Below are 12,525 nucleotides of genomic sequence, written 5' to 3' on the forward strand. Positions count from 1 at the left end.
CCTGTATTCATGACAAAACCTGGCAAAACAAAAACAGCTATTTAGTTACCAACAAAAAAATAAAACGCAGTAGATTTTTCAGTATTACACAATCAGACCAGTATAAAAGCAATTCATTGCACTTTTCCTGTGATTGCAGCATATTTCACTGTGGTTTACTGGGAAAAAGTTTTAAAAGTTTTTTAGCTTGACAGATTTGACCTATGGCTGGATCTTGCTGCTTGATTTGGTGTGGTGTGTTAATATCCTGTTCAGTTTTCTAAGTTTCTCCATGTTTAACTCTACATTTTATTCCTTTCTCCTTCAGGGTCGCGTGAAGCCGGAGAACTGCTCCATCATGTAACAGCACCTTACCTGAACCCACCACCTCCTGTAGCCCACATAGGAGAATCATTTTCTACCATTGAGACATTTGTCTTTATTTTTTTATATGGTCTTATTTTGTATTCAGATTAATCTGCAGGTTAGATTTGCTTAAAGGTTTTGGCAAAGGGCACAGGATTTTCATATTCAGCTTTTGAGTTTGTGTATTCAAGTTACATTATTGCATGTGTTCCGTGCTAATGCTTGTACTGTATTCTGCTCTGCTTGCACACTCACAGTTATACACACACAGAGCTCCATTGACCAGTGCTTGTGCTTCGATCCAAGCTGGGGTTTCACATTTAATGGCCAGGCTGTCAACACTCAACACGCACAGCTAGTGAACCCTGTCAGGAATACAGCCATACAGACAACAGGAAAATGAGTCCTGTGGGGTTTGGTAATCATGTTTATCTCCCATCAAACAGAGAAAATCTTTATTTAAAGATGCTGGTTATGTTTACAATAGAAATTTATTTGCCTTGTTTTTTGAAACCATATTGTGCTATCTTTATATTATACAGAGAAAATAAACTAACAAAGCTTTTTCTTGAAAATTGTCCAAAAAAAGCCAAAGTACTGTTAACTCAGGGTGTACAGCAGGATGTGGTTGTTTTTATCCACCTTAGCCTTAAACAAACATGTTGTAGTACATTTTCCATGTGGATTTAGATCTCATGGTTGGGCAGCTGTGGTGCACACAGAGAAAATAATTGTTGAATATTTTGAATTGAATATAAAAGATGAATATATTTTTTTTCTTCAACTCACAGCTTGGCCCCAGAGAAATGTATTTGGTTATACTTTTGAAAGTGTGGAATGGAATTACTGTTTGCTGGATAAGTTGAATGTACCTGCTTAAATGAGGTTCAAGAGTGTCTCGGCTAGATGTACATTTAAATGTGTTGCCTTATCTTTAAGTAAGTTCAGAGGTGTTTTGTCATGATGACAGAAAAGTGTAGAGTTTGCTGTCTACCTGGGGAAATTTCAGGAGTAGGAACTACACTTCTTTACTGACAAATTTGGTGCCATATATACAGTATATATTTATGAGAATTCTTAGCCTATTAAACCAAATCAGATCAATGCTGCTTTTTAGAGCGTGCAACAGTAGTTTTTGGAAACATTTTAACAAGCTTTGGTTTTTTTCACAGATTAAAAATACAAATGTGCCTTCAGAGAACAGGAAAAAAAGGCGTCAACAATCACTGTTCTTTGCTCACATGCCTCGTAATGCAGTCTTGTGACTGTCAGCTGTCCTCTGATTTGTGTGGCTCCTAAAACTGGTCATAAGGGCGTTTTTTTTTTTTTTTCTTTTCCTTTTCCTCTAAGCTTACTGGCTTTGTAAATCCCCAGGCATGATTTTGGGATCTTAGTAAGACTGTGGGTCTGTAGACTTTGTGACTTTGGCTTTACTGCTTTTATTGAGGGCCTTGCCAATTATGCACAGCAGGTAGATTTATACTGTAGTCTGGCAGCTTAAGTCATTTATACTCCAGAGAAAAGCATATCAAAGCGTTTATGGAAAATACTTGATTGCTGTTTTTGGTATTTTTTGTTTTACTTGCTCGATGGTATCTCTGCCGTATTAGATTTTTTTTTTTTTTTTGCTTTAATTAGATGTCTTATTTTGACAGTATGATCCCCAAAGTGCCTTAAAAGGTCCATGACAATCGTTAGAGAGCTGATGTTGATGTTAAGTATTTGGCCTCTTTGACACAGATTTACAGTTGACACAGACATAGTATTTATCTCATATGTACATGTAAATGTACATGTTACGAGACATGATTAGTGGATGTATTTGTGTACTGTGTGCACAACTATTAATTCAGTGATCCCTTCAGTGTTCTTCAGAGGCCTGTTTGACAGAAAAACATTAATAACTCTTTAACATTTATATGCAATGTTAGTTCACGTTCATGACAATCCAGGACACTTAGAAACGCAGATTCAAACCACAGATGTGTTGTATGTGACTAAAACACTTTGAAGGACTTGAGGATTTAAAATGTTACCAAAAGGGATTTGTTGTTGCAAGTCTTTAATGCCAAAGTTGTGATTAGCTTGAAGTGGGATTTGTGTCATATCTATCACAATGATGCTATTAACATTATGGACATTACATTCAGTTGATGTAATGAATGTCTTTTTTTTTCTAACAAATAATGCTGAGTAAAACCCTTTTTTTTTCAGTGTTTGGTTGCTGTGATTATTTCCTTGATTTAGTACACTGTCATTCAAAAGCACTGATCAAAAGTGCAGCCATTTTTATTTACATTATATACACGTTCCCATGGTTACATTCAAAAATATATGGTCATATGTTGTTTTAAAAAAAAAAAACAAAAAAAAAAAACTGAAGCTCTACCCAAAGCTGTAGCGTTTAAAGCACAATGTACATTCTTGCTGATACACAGGGATCCTGTTATGTAAGTGGCAGGATAATGAACCTTTGGTTCACTATTGACAGAAGAAAGAAAACAAAAACAATTCATCATCATTTCTAAAATAACTTAGAGGCAACACAACAGATTGGTTGTCAAAAAAGAATTTAGAGATGGTGACAAACATACAAACAGGCCTGCTGATTTCTTCCCCAGAATGTTTTAAAACATTTTGAAGCTAATAAAAATGATTTACTGTTTTACATTCAGTTTTGGTAAAATAACTAATTGGCTGATTAAACAGTCAATTCAGTCATGTTACAAAAATATATTTTTCATGTTTAGCAGTATCTAGTCATTCAGATAGTTTTGGTTTTATTTTGTATGAGTTTTTACACAGGTTTCCAGGTGAATAGAATTTCATTTGTGGTGCTCATAGTATTGATGCTGCTGTAGAACTCTGTATTAACATTCATTATGCTGCTTTGACCTGGCATGTACTTTGCAGATTGAAGATGGTTTATTATAAACAGTGTCTGTGCTCACAGACCTTTTGGTATCTATTAATGTACATGATCTTTAGACACACAAACCCCTTAACAACATGTTCACCTTAAAATAGGGCTGTTGTTCTACATTACTGTGAGGCTAAAAATACATTTCTATATTTACAAAGTTTTCATCTGACAGCAGCAATGAGTGAGCCACACATGTATACTTGTGTCTCTAAATGCCACATTTGGGAACCCCCCCCAAAAAAAAAAAAAACTGTGATATGGATAATTGAAAAAAATGCTGTTCATCTTGGCTTTGGGTTTGTAAATAAATGTGCTTTGGTAAAGGAGGCTTCTCTAGATTCCTCCAGACTCCTGGATATCAGCCATAAAGATTTTGGTTACTAGTCTGTGACAAGACTCAAACACTGGCAGGATTTTTCAGTTTGATCTTCAGTTTGGTGTAAGTCATGAACTCATGCATCATAAGACGTCTTTAAAAGGGACCAAGTCCTTTTCTTTTTTGAGGTTAACAGGGTTTTACGAGGAGCAGATCAAAACAAAGTCCAGCTGTGATGAGTTCATCCAAAGCTGCCTGTTATAAACGTTAGAATTTTGTAGATTCAGTAAACTTAAATTTAACAAAAAAACAAAATAAAAACTTAAAAGTCAAACAACATTTGTCATCTCTAATGACAAAGACAGGAGAAAATTTGATTTCTGATGAAAGGGGCCTGATCAGTAGAAAGCAAAATGAGTGGAAAACTTCAATTACAGCATGTTTAGATGAGTTCAAACACATAAACATTCCCATGTTTCTGCTTTTAACCATTCAAAATCTTTTGGTGTATTTTTTCCCATGGGAGGTGAATGCAGCTCAAGCCCCAATGGCGTCGCCACAGTCCAGCCTTCCTCACCACAGCCTGCTGGCTCCCCATTCTGGATGACAAGTCTGTCACGGTGAAGCGAGTACCTCTTTAGCCCACAGAAGGGCAGTATTGAGTTGAAAGGGGGCCATCCACAGTAAACAATAGTTCCTCAGTGGGACAGGGGCCTCGCTGCAGCTCTGTGGGTGGTCTACAGCTCTGATTGTCAGAGAAGAGCGTTAAGTTTGCTCTTTCTTTGCAAGCACAGGCCAGAAATCATCCCCAAAGTGAGGAGGAGGGAAACTTGCTGTGCTGCTTTGAGTGTCACTGAGGTGTTCTCCTCGGGGAAGGGGATGGGGGGCGGCGGACTGGTGGCAGGTCATAGTGTCCCGGGATGTGGCTGTTCACAGGGAGGTCGTAGTGGCTCTGCGGGTCCTCATGCGGGGCGTGACCGAGGGAGCTCTGACGTTCTGAGGGGAAAAGATGAGCAACATGCTGATCACAAGACAGCAGGACCCAGCTTTATAGAGTTCTAAAGACATACAGTACATACATGTTCCACTTTATCAAATTACTACTCATCGCTTTTTTGATGTTTTGGTTTTGGTCTAGGCAATATGCTGACATGAATGTTTCCTGTCTAAAATGATCAAAGTTGTTTTTATGTTTCCACAACTGGTCCATCTATGATTATTTTCTCCCCAGCAATACAATTAAATCATAACTGTCAACTGTATATTTATTAATGACACCTTTTATTTTCCTGCTATTTGATTTTTACTCAAACTGCACTGGCCTTGGTCTTACACTTGACTTGTGGTTTTCCTAGTCAATTGTACAATTATCTAACAGGACAACCTCTGTTACAATATACACTTATACACTGTAAAGCAAAGGCCCTACTTCTCACACAAAACCACTTTTATAAAGATGTACGAACTGTCAGCTCAACACAGTGTCTTTTTTTCACTTCCATGTAAACAGTTGTTCGCTCATCAGGCTGTGCCTTGAGGAGGCCCATCCTCCCCATCTGTCAGACAGGCCACAAGCACAAATCTGGTTCTCAAGTTTGACTGATCAGGACTCTAAAAGAGTTTTTATTTTGAAGTGAACTCTTCTTGTAAGTCTTGTGTGTGTCAGACGTGTGTGTGTGCATAGGCTGCCTTTGATTAAAGGAGGAAAGATGGTGAATTTTTGCTGTTAAAAGGAAACACCTGACCGCCCTGACAGTTCGGACAAAACAAAACATTTAATGGCGTCATTTTGGGCTTCATGAAACTGACTTTTTATAAACCAAATGATTAATCAAGAAAATCAGAGGATAAATTCCAAGAATGAGTCTTTACTGAGGCGAAAAAATAAAAGTGCTGGTATCTTGATTAGATTAGTTCACAGTAAAAACTGTGCTGTCAGTGCCATGTGACCAACTACTTGATCTTTTTCTTGTAATATTGATTATCTTGAATAACCTTTTTTTCAGTCGTCATTATAGAGGTCTAAACTTTTTTTCACCTCTGTGTAAGGTGGCCGTGTTGAACGGCGGAGGGCTGATCTCGGTGTACGCTCGCTCTCTGGGTACGGCCGACTTCATCTCCATGTAGCTGCTCTCCGGGGGGCAGAAGGGCAGACCTGGCAGGTCTTTGATGGTAGCGTAAGGATTCTCGCTGTTCAGAGAGCTGCTGCTCACCGCCACCGTGTCCTTCAGCTCTGTCACAACACAACATGCAAAGGGACACGTTATGAGCCGCAGGTTCAAGGTTAAACTGTAATTCTAGTTCTCTAGTACTCGTTGTGACGCTTTTGCAGTTGTTATGGCCAAGGGGGGAGTTGTAGGTTTCAGCAGTGAGGATCACTTCCGTGTTCAAAAAGTTGCGGTTCCTGGGGGCTGGCTCCAGAAGTGAGCAATTCTCCATTGACCCCCATGTTAAAATAGCCAACATTACAGCCTAAAAAACACATGTACAGCCTGGTACATTGTTTGTTTTTGGTCTCTATTGGCAGTTTCCACCTCCGTGAACACTGGGTGGGGGGGGGGGGGGCATAGACAGGCACTGGCAGTTAGCTCTTTGCTAAATCATCGGCTGGGCTAGGCGGCTACATCCAGAGGCCTCCGGCTAATTCCAGGGGCTGCAGTGTCCGTGTTTTTTTGCCAATGTTCGGATAGGTTTTTGTGACAATATGGCTTGTTGTAGTGTAGACTGTACTAACCGACCGTCGAAGGAGTCTGTGTTGCAGTTTTTTCGGTAAGTAAATTTCTCACTATTTTACCTGGATGTTTGCACTAATTAGCATGTATTAGCATATTGTGTAGCTGGCTTATGACTTAATTGCCGATTTATGGTCGCCGTCAGTACGCGGCTGCTGTTGTTTTTGTGCTGCTGTAACTGTAAGTGGATAGTGGATGGAGGCAGCGGTGAAAGCTGGTAAATATTAAATATTTCTCCGAGCTAAATGGGCGGGTTCTGGGCCGGCTGACCCGTAGAGTAACCGCCATAGACTGTATAAGGTAACCGCCTGGAAAGTACACTCCCACTGAAATCCAAGATGGCGCAGCTCAAATGCCCAGGGTTTGGTCCCAAAACCGACTCCTCGAAACCAATGGGTGACGTCACGGGTGCCACGTCCATGTCTTATACAGTCTATGGTTGCGACGTTTGCATTTGCGTGGCTTTTCTCGGCCACCATAGGTTTTGAATTCTTGAGGTGGTTTAAATAAATGATGCCATGAATAATCTAAATCATTTTTATGAAATTTGAATGTTTGTAACATTTTTATACATGGTGCATTATTTTCAAAGGTTGTTTTTCAACAAAAGTGAAAAACAAAAATCTTCAGCCATGCTAGTCGCCCTGGGCTTTACTTGGGTGCAGCAGTACTTTGAGTTAAATGCTAACATCTGCATGCTAACATGCTGATTTTAAGCAGGCGTTTTGTTTACCACGTTCTAGTTTTAGTATTCCTACTTCTCAGTGGTAGGTAATAGGAGAGAAAAAAGGGTCAAAATGAAGTGATGGACTACCTTTGCTGTAATATTTTCCAAGGCTGGCACTGTAGCTGTAGCTCCGATCGATTCCAAAAGCCCCTGTAAACAATAAAAGACAAATCTGGCGTGTTCATTTTCATTGATGGCAAACTAATCAAAAGCAGACAAGACGCTTTGGAAGCCTGCGCAATCAATACCAGGTGAGGGAACGCTGGCAATCCAACTATCACTTTTTATGAAGTCCTTATTGTTTTTATAGTCTCTTGTCAGATGCACATTGTTGACTAAAGTGATTTTCTGTCCAAAGGAAATGTAATGGTCGATAAACTTTCCTGTAGACTTTATAAAAAAGTACTTTCTAAGTTTTCTCCCCAGCTATTATTGGATGACCCTGACTTGATTTTCTCTACATTCATACTCCTTTTGTAGTAAGAATCTTTTGATACATTTGAGGTCCTGAAGACCATTGTCAATGCAGGTATTGTTAATCTGAGGCCACTGATATCTGATATTTTCTGCTGTTATACAGTCTCTTCTAGAATGATTGTTTTATTGTTAAACACAGTTGTTTCTCCTGACAGCTTGTTCTGTCTGGGTGATAAACTACTGGAGACTAAAGCCTTCCACTGACAGAATAAGGAAATTCATTTAGGTGTGTTAGCAGAAAGCTACATTAGCAGTAAGATGCAGGTTTTACTGATTATTTTTATGTAGCTGTGGTCAGAAGGTCAGGAAACCAGCTCCTTACTTTTATTGGCTTGTAAATGTTAATCCACTCATTTCATTTTACTCTACAGCTGCAGGTCTCTCTGCGTAAGTGTCTTCACTAAATGGATGAAATGTTTTGTAACCGATCCTTAATGTGAATCACACATTGGAGGGTCACCCACACGGACCTGAATCTTTGCGCGGCTCGTGGTGTTTCCAGTCTGCAGGCAGAGTAGCGTTGCTCTCAACCCCAAACAGACCTCGCCTCTCCCTCTCCATGTTTTTCACACTGCAGAACAGCTGATTATTGGTATTCTGTGTGACAGAAAGAATAATAAACCAATGAGAAATCAACAAAGTGAAGCAAATGTACCAAGTAAAAACATGCTTTTGACATGGAGTAATGGAAAAGAGCTGTTTACTGCATCTACGTTTTATAGTGTCTTATGATTTCATAGCCCTGAATATATGACCAGCTGTTGTTGACTGAATAAATTACATATTTGTTCCAGTACTGCACTTCAGCTGCTGAATATTTTGGCTAAAGTATCAGATCCGTGAAGTGGTATAACAGACTTGACATTAACCTTGATCGTGCGGTCGTGGTTGTTGGGGAGGTGCGGCAGTGGAGGCCTGTTCTGGCTCAGTGTGTGGTAGCTGGGGTTGGAGTAGTAGTGGTGGTAACTGTGAGGAACATCTGTAGGCCAAAACAAACATATGGAATCACGTCTGCTGCTATTAATTTACCTCAAGGTCAATAAAATGCATCTCTGTGAAACACTAATTAAAAAAACAAACAGGAGAACCAAAACCATCATGAACGAGAACAACAATAAAAACATCAAAATAAAATGATAATTTCATTTGAAAATGCTACATATCCTCTGAAGAAAACCTTAACGGTACCCACTATTCTCTGCTCAGCATTTGAAAGGAGTTCACTCAATTGCATTTCACTCTAGAATGTCAGTGGGCATATTAAAATTTTAACAGTACAACTTGCATCAGTTTAAAATCAATAAATAGCAATGTGCTTCCCTGCAAAACTCAGCAATGACATTTATAGGAAATGTAATTTCAAGTTTGAGAAATACAAGCACTAACAATAGCGCTTGCACAAGATAGGGGCTGCCGTCTTTGCCATAGCATTGATATTGTCAGTTGTTAAATGCCAGACATTTCACCTCTAGTCTCTTGATCTCTCATAGATCAACATAATCTCTAGACTTGAAATGGCGCCAAATTTGTCGGGCTGAATTTCAGAGAAGTGTGAATAAAGTGATTCACAAATCATAATGTACCTGGAACAGCGTATTCGGAGTTGACGGTGCGGCTGGTGGAAAAGGAGACGGTTGGCGTGTTGTTCTGCTTGTCCTTCTGCCTGCGGCGGTACAGCAACAGCAGAGTCAGCAGCAAGACCACCAGGATGACGAGCACGACAATGCCACCTATGGCCCCCCACGACTCCCTCTCACCGGGAGGAAGAGGGATCATGACACTCCCTGACTGCTCTGACGAGTCTGTCAAACATGGCGTGAAAGGAGGACTCAAGTTCAGCAACTAAAGCAGCTTTCATTTACTTTCCACCTCTGAAATACGACAAGCACAGCCACACAGGCCACAAAATTTACAAATGGAATATCAAGGCAGTGGTGTGAAGTTTTTATCCAACAATTTTTCAAGAAAAAGACTTACTTCAGTTGCAAATGTTTAACATGTGTGAAGGATGAGAGGCTGACTGCCTTGTGAAGTCAGTGAAAGACCACGTATTAACTCCTGTATTCATGAGAAAACCTGTTTGTGTCTATACCTTGTTTGCAGTCATCTCCTCCACTTTCACAAACGCAGTCTCCAGTAAATCGGTCACAGACGAGGTTGGCCGGACAGGAACAGGTCTGCGTACAGAATGGGCCAAAACGTCCTGGACTACAGGCTGAAAAACACAAGGTACTCACAGTATATCCACATATTTCACCACATCTGAGGCAATCAGTGGAATTTGGTGCATTGCTGAATACAACTACAATTTCTTTGTTAATATTCTGTTCTATTTCCTCTGTCTAAATTCCTTTTTTTTTTTTTGAATTTTGGAGAAATATTAGACCGAAGATCTGCAATGATTAGTTGAATAATATATTAGTCAGAACTGATTAGAAACACTTTTAAGAATAGTCATTTTTCCAGTAAAAATACCAAACGTATTCTGATTTTTACCTTCTGTAATGTCAAGATTTTCTGCTTTTCTTTGTCATTTTGGTTGAAAATAAGAATTCATCTGTACTCTCCTCACTGCAGTTATATTTTATCTGACATTTCCTCCAGAAAATACATTTTTCTTGTTGCTACATGAAATCATGCAGCACTCACGTATGGAGCAGTCAGTAGCAGTCCAGCCAGGCAAACATTCACAGTGACCGTCCCGGTGGTCACATGTGGAGTTGTTGGCACATTTAACACACACTTCAGCACACTGTTTGCCGTAGTAGCCAGCTGGACAAACTGTAAAAAACAACACACATTAAATTACCTGCACTAGTTTATATGGAGACTGAATAGAAAAAGATTTCTGCAACATCTCAGCCACGTTCCTTTACATTAAATCTCACTTACTGGTAGAAAAAAAAGAGATCAATGAGTTTGGAGGATTTACACACAGGTGAGCTGTATAATTATTGATAAAAATGCCAACCCTGATCACAGTTGTGTCCAGTGTATCCCGGTAGGCAGTCACACTCTCCTGTCACATGATGGCAGCGGTACGACTGTCCACAGGATGGGCAGGACATACTGCACTGCTCACCATACATACCAGCTCTGCATTCTGGAAGACAAAAAGATAAAGAGCAAGCCAAGGAAGATGTTACACAGTAGATCTGATTAGTTTTTGTCATGTATAAACAGCTGATAAACAGCACTAACTGTTCTGGCAGGTGACTCCCCAGTAGCCTGGACGACACACACATGCTCCAGTTTCCCTCAAGCATGTGTCACTGTTGGGACAGTGCTTGAAACAGGTCTGGTTACAGTGGCGCCCCCACAAGCCCTCTGAACACGGCTCACGACAGCGGGAACCTGGAGAAAAAAAAAAGAGGAAAATGATGAATGAAGCAGTGAAGCTGCACAGTTAGTGTGGTGTAACTTTTGGGGTAGGGATGGAAGAAGTATGTATGTGTTCTATTACATAATAAACGTAACAGGTAGGAAAACCTAAAAAAACTGGCTGACATCTGTAAAGTATTGGTGATTTAAGTTAGGCAAAAATATTCGGTTTTACTGGTTGTCTTTCAAGTCACAGAACAGTGCAATCACACTCAAAGACAAACAGAGTGGTTTAAAACCTGTGGCTCACTCATTTCTATTGGACCAGACTTATCTGTTATACCAAAGCCAAGCTGGCAGCGACACCGGGACAACGTCACCACTTACCCGACCAACCTGGCAGACAGTGGCACTCCCCGGTGGCAGCTTGGCAGCCGTCGGCATGAACACAATCACACCTCTTCAGGCAGCCTGGCCCAAATGTGCCCATCTGCACATGTGAACAAATGCCAACGGGCAAAAAAATTGTCAGGGGAATCTCTTCAACATTCGGCCAACTCAGTGAGAGTCAGACAAAATACTACACTAGCAGTGTGTGTTGTTATATAGGCAGCCTTGTGAGTTGGCTCGGCAAAGGCAAAGGGGACACACATCCAAAACGCAGATTAAAGCATACAGAGGGTGAGGTAAGGGATGAAAAGCTGGACAACACTTCTACAGACTGTCCAAGCAGAACGAACACATTCTGTGTAATTATCACCCTTATGATTTGTATATTAGTGTTATCAAAGATAGTTCCTTTGTCTTCTCAACTTGACATAGAATAAACATAAAGTGCATTTTATCTTATCCTGTAGAGTTTGTATTATTTAACAAAGTGCCAGGTGTTTTCATACAGTATTGTGACTTGAGTCCAGCACATTTTCTGTTGCTTTAGGAGGTAAACAGAGAATCAGTGAGAGGGAATTAACATTAACATGCCAAAAAATGGTTTGACGTTATCTGATGGATTTTTCTATATGAGTTTGTCCTACTCCTTACCACTTCCTATGTAAATACGAATAAATTAAGCTGAAAAGCTTAATTTCTAGGCACTTACAGGGCATGGTTGGTCACAGTGCGCCCCCTGCCAGCCGGCTGTGCAGGTGCAAGATCCATCTGCAGGGTTACATTTTGCCCCATTGGTGCAGTGGCAGGTGGCGTTGCATCCTGGGCCCCAGGTTCCCTCAGAGCAGGGGGTGGAACAGTCTGGCCCTCGCCAGCCTGCAGACACATAATGGATTGTCAGGCATGCTGGATTGGTTACATGGTTGATCTAAAGTTCACTTCCTCTTTATCAGTGGCCTTCTCAGTGTTTTACCCTCTTTGCAGAAGCACGTCCCGTCGACTGGTGAGCAGTCAATAAAGTTTTCACAGGAGCACTCCAGAGAGCAATTTTTGCCATAGGTGCCGCTTTTACATGGATTCTCACAGTGAGTCCCCTGGAATAATAAATAATAATTTTAAGTTTCGATATTTAGGCAGATAATGTGTGAGACCTTGATGTTACATAAAAATAGGTTAAGTCCTTAGATCTGGGAGCTAGTTCACCGCAGTAGAAAGTGAAAAATATATATAATTGATTCTTAAACCTTATTATCATTTATCAGCTCATCCGATGATTCACAGCTAAATTATGCCAAGC

At 40.3% G+C, this 12,525-nt stretch overlaps 2 protein-coding genes across 4 annotated transcripts in view; one reads left to right on the forward strand and one right to left on the reverse strand.

Moving 5' to 3' along the window:
* Window positions 1-2,561, forward strand: part of LOC121185536 (lamin-A-like) — a 32,527-nt gene extending 29,966 nt beyond the window's left edge. For all 3 annotated transcript variants that reach the window (XM_041043754.1, XM_041043752.1, XM_041043753.1), the window contains exon 13: window positions 308-2,561. In XM_041043754.1, coding sequence (XP_040899688.1) covers window positions 308-343 — 36 coding nt within the window. In that variant the 3' untranslated portion in view covers window positions 344-2,561. The remainder of the gene's footprint in view (window positions 1-307) is intronic.
* The window catches only part of pear1 (platelet endothelial aggregation receptor 1), a 43,671-nt gene continuing 33,034 nt past the window's right edge, over window positions 1,889-12,525 (reverse strand). The window contains exons 11-23 of the mRNA XM_041043751.1: window positions 12,202-12,322; window positions 11,941-12,104; window positions 11,229-11,331; window positions 10,722-10,874; window positions 10,492-10,623; window positions 10,170-10,301; window positions 9,613-9,735; window positions 9,104-9,322; window positions 8,390-8,499; window positions 7,991-8,117; window positions 7,131-7,193; window positions 5,623-5,817; window positions 1,889-4,580 (exon numbers count right to left, since the gene is read on the reverse strand). Coding sequence (XP_040899685.1) covers window positions 4,435-4,580; window positions 5,623-5,817; window positions 7,131-7,193; window positions 7,991-8,117; window positions 8,390-8,499; window positions 9,104-9,322; window positions 9,613-9,735; window positions 10,170-10,301; window positions 10,492-10,623; window positions 10,722-10,874; window positions 11,229-11,331; window positions 11,941-12,104; window positions 12,202-12,322 — 1,788 coding nt within the window. The 3' untranslated portion in view covers window positions 1,889-4,434. The remainder of the gene's footprint in view (window positions 4,581-5,622; window positions 5,818-7,130; window positions 7,194-7,990; window positions 8,118-8,389; window positions 8,500-9,103; window positions 9,323-9,612; window positions 9,736-10,169; window positions 10,302-10,491; window positions 10,624-10,721; window positions 10,875-11,228; window positions 11,332-11,940; window positions 12,105-12,201; window positions 12,323-12,525) is intronic.

This window comes from Toxotes jaculatrix, chromosome 8 (genome assembly GCF_017976425.1).
Source record: "Toxotes jaculatrix isolate fToxJac2 chromosome 8, fToxJac2.pri, whole genome shotgun sequence".
Classification (NCBI taxonomy): domain Eukaryota; kingdom Metazoa; phylum Chordata; class Actinopteri; family Toxotidae; genus Toxotes; species Toxotes jaculatrix.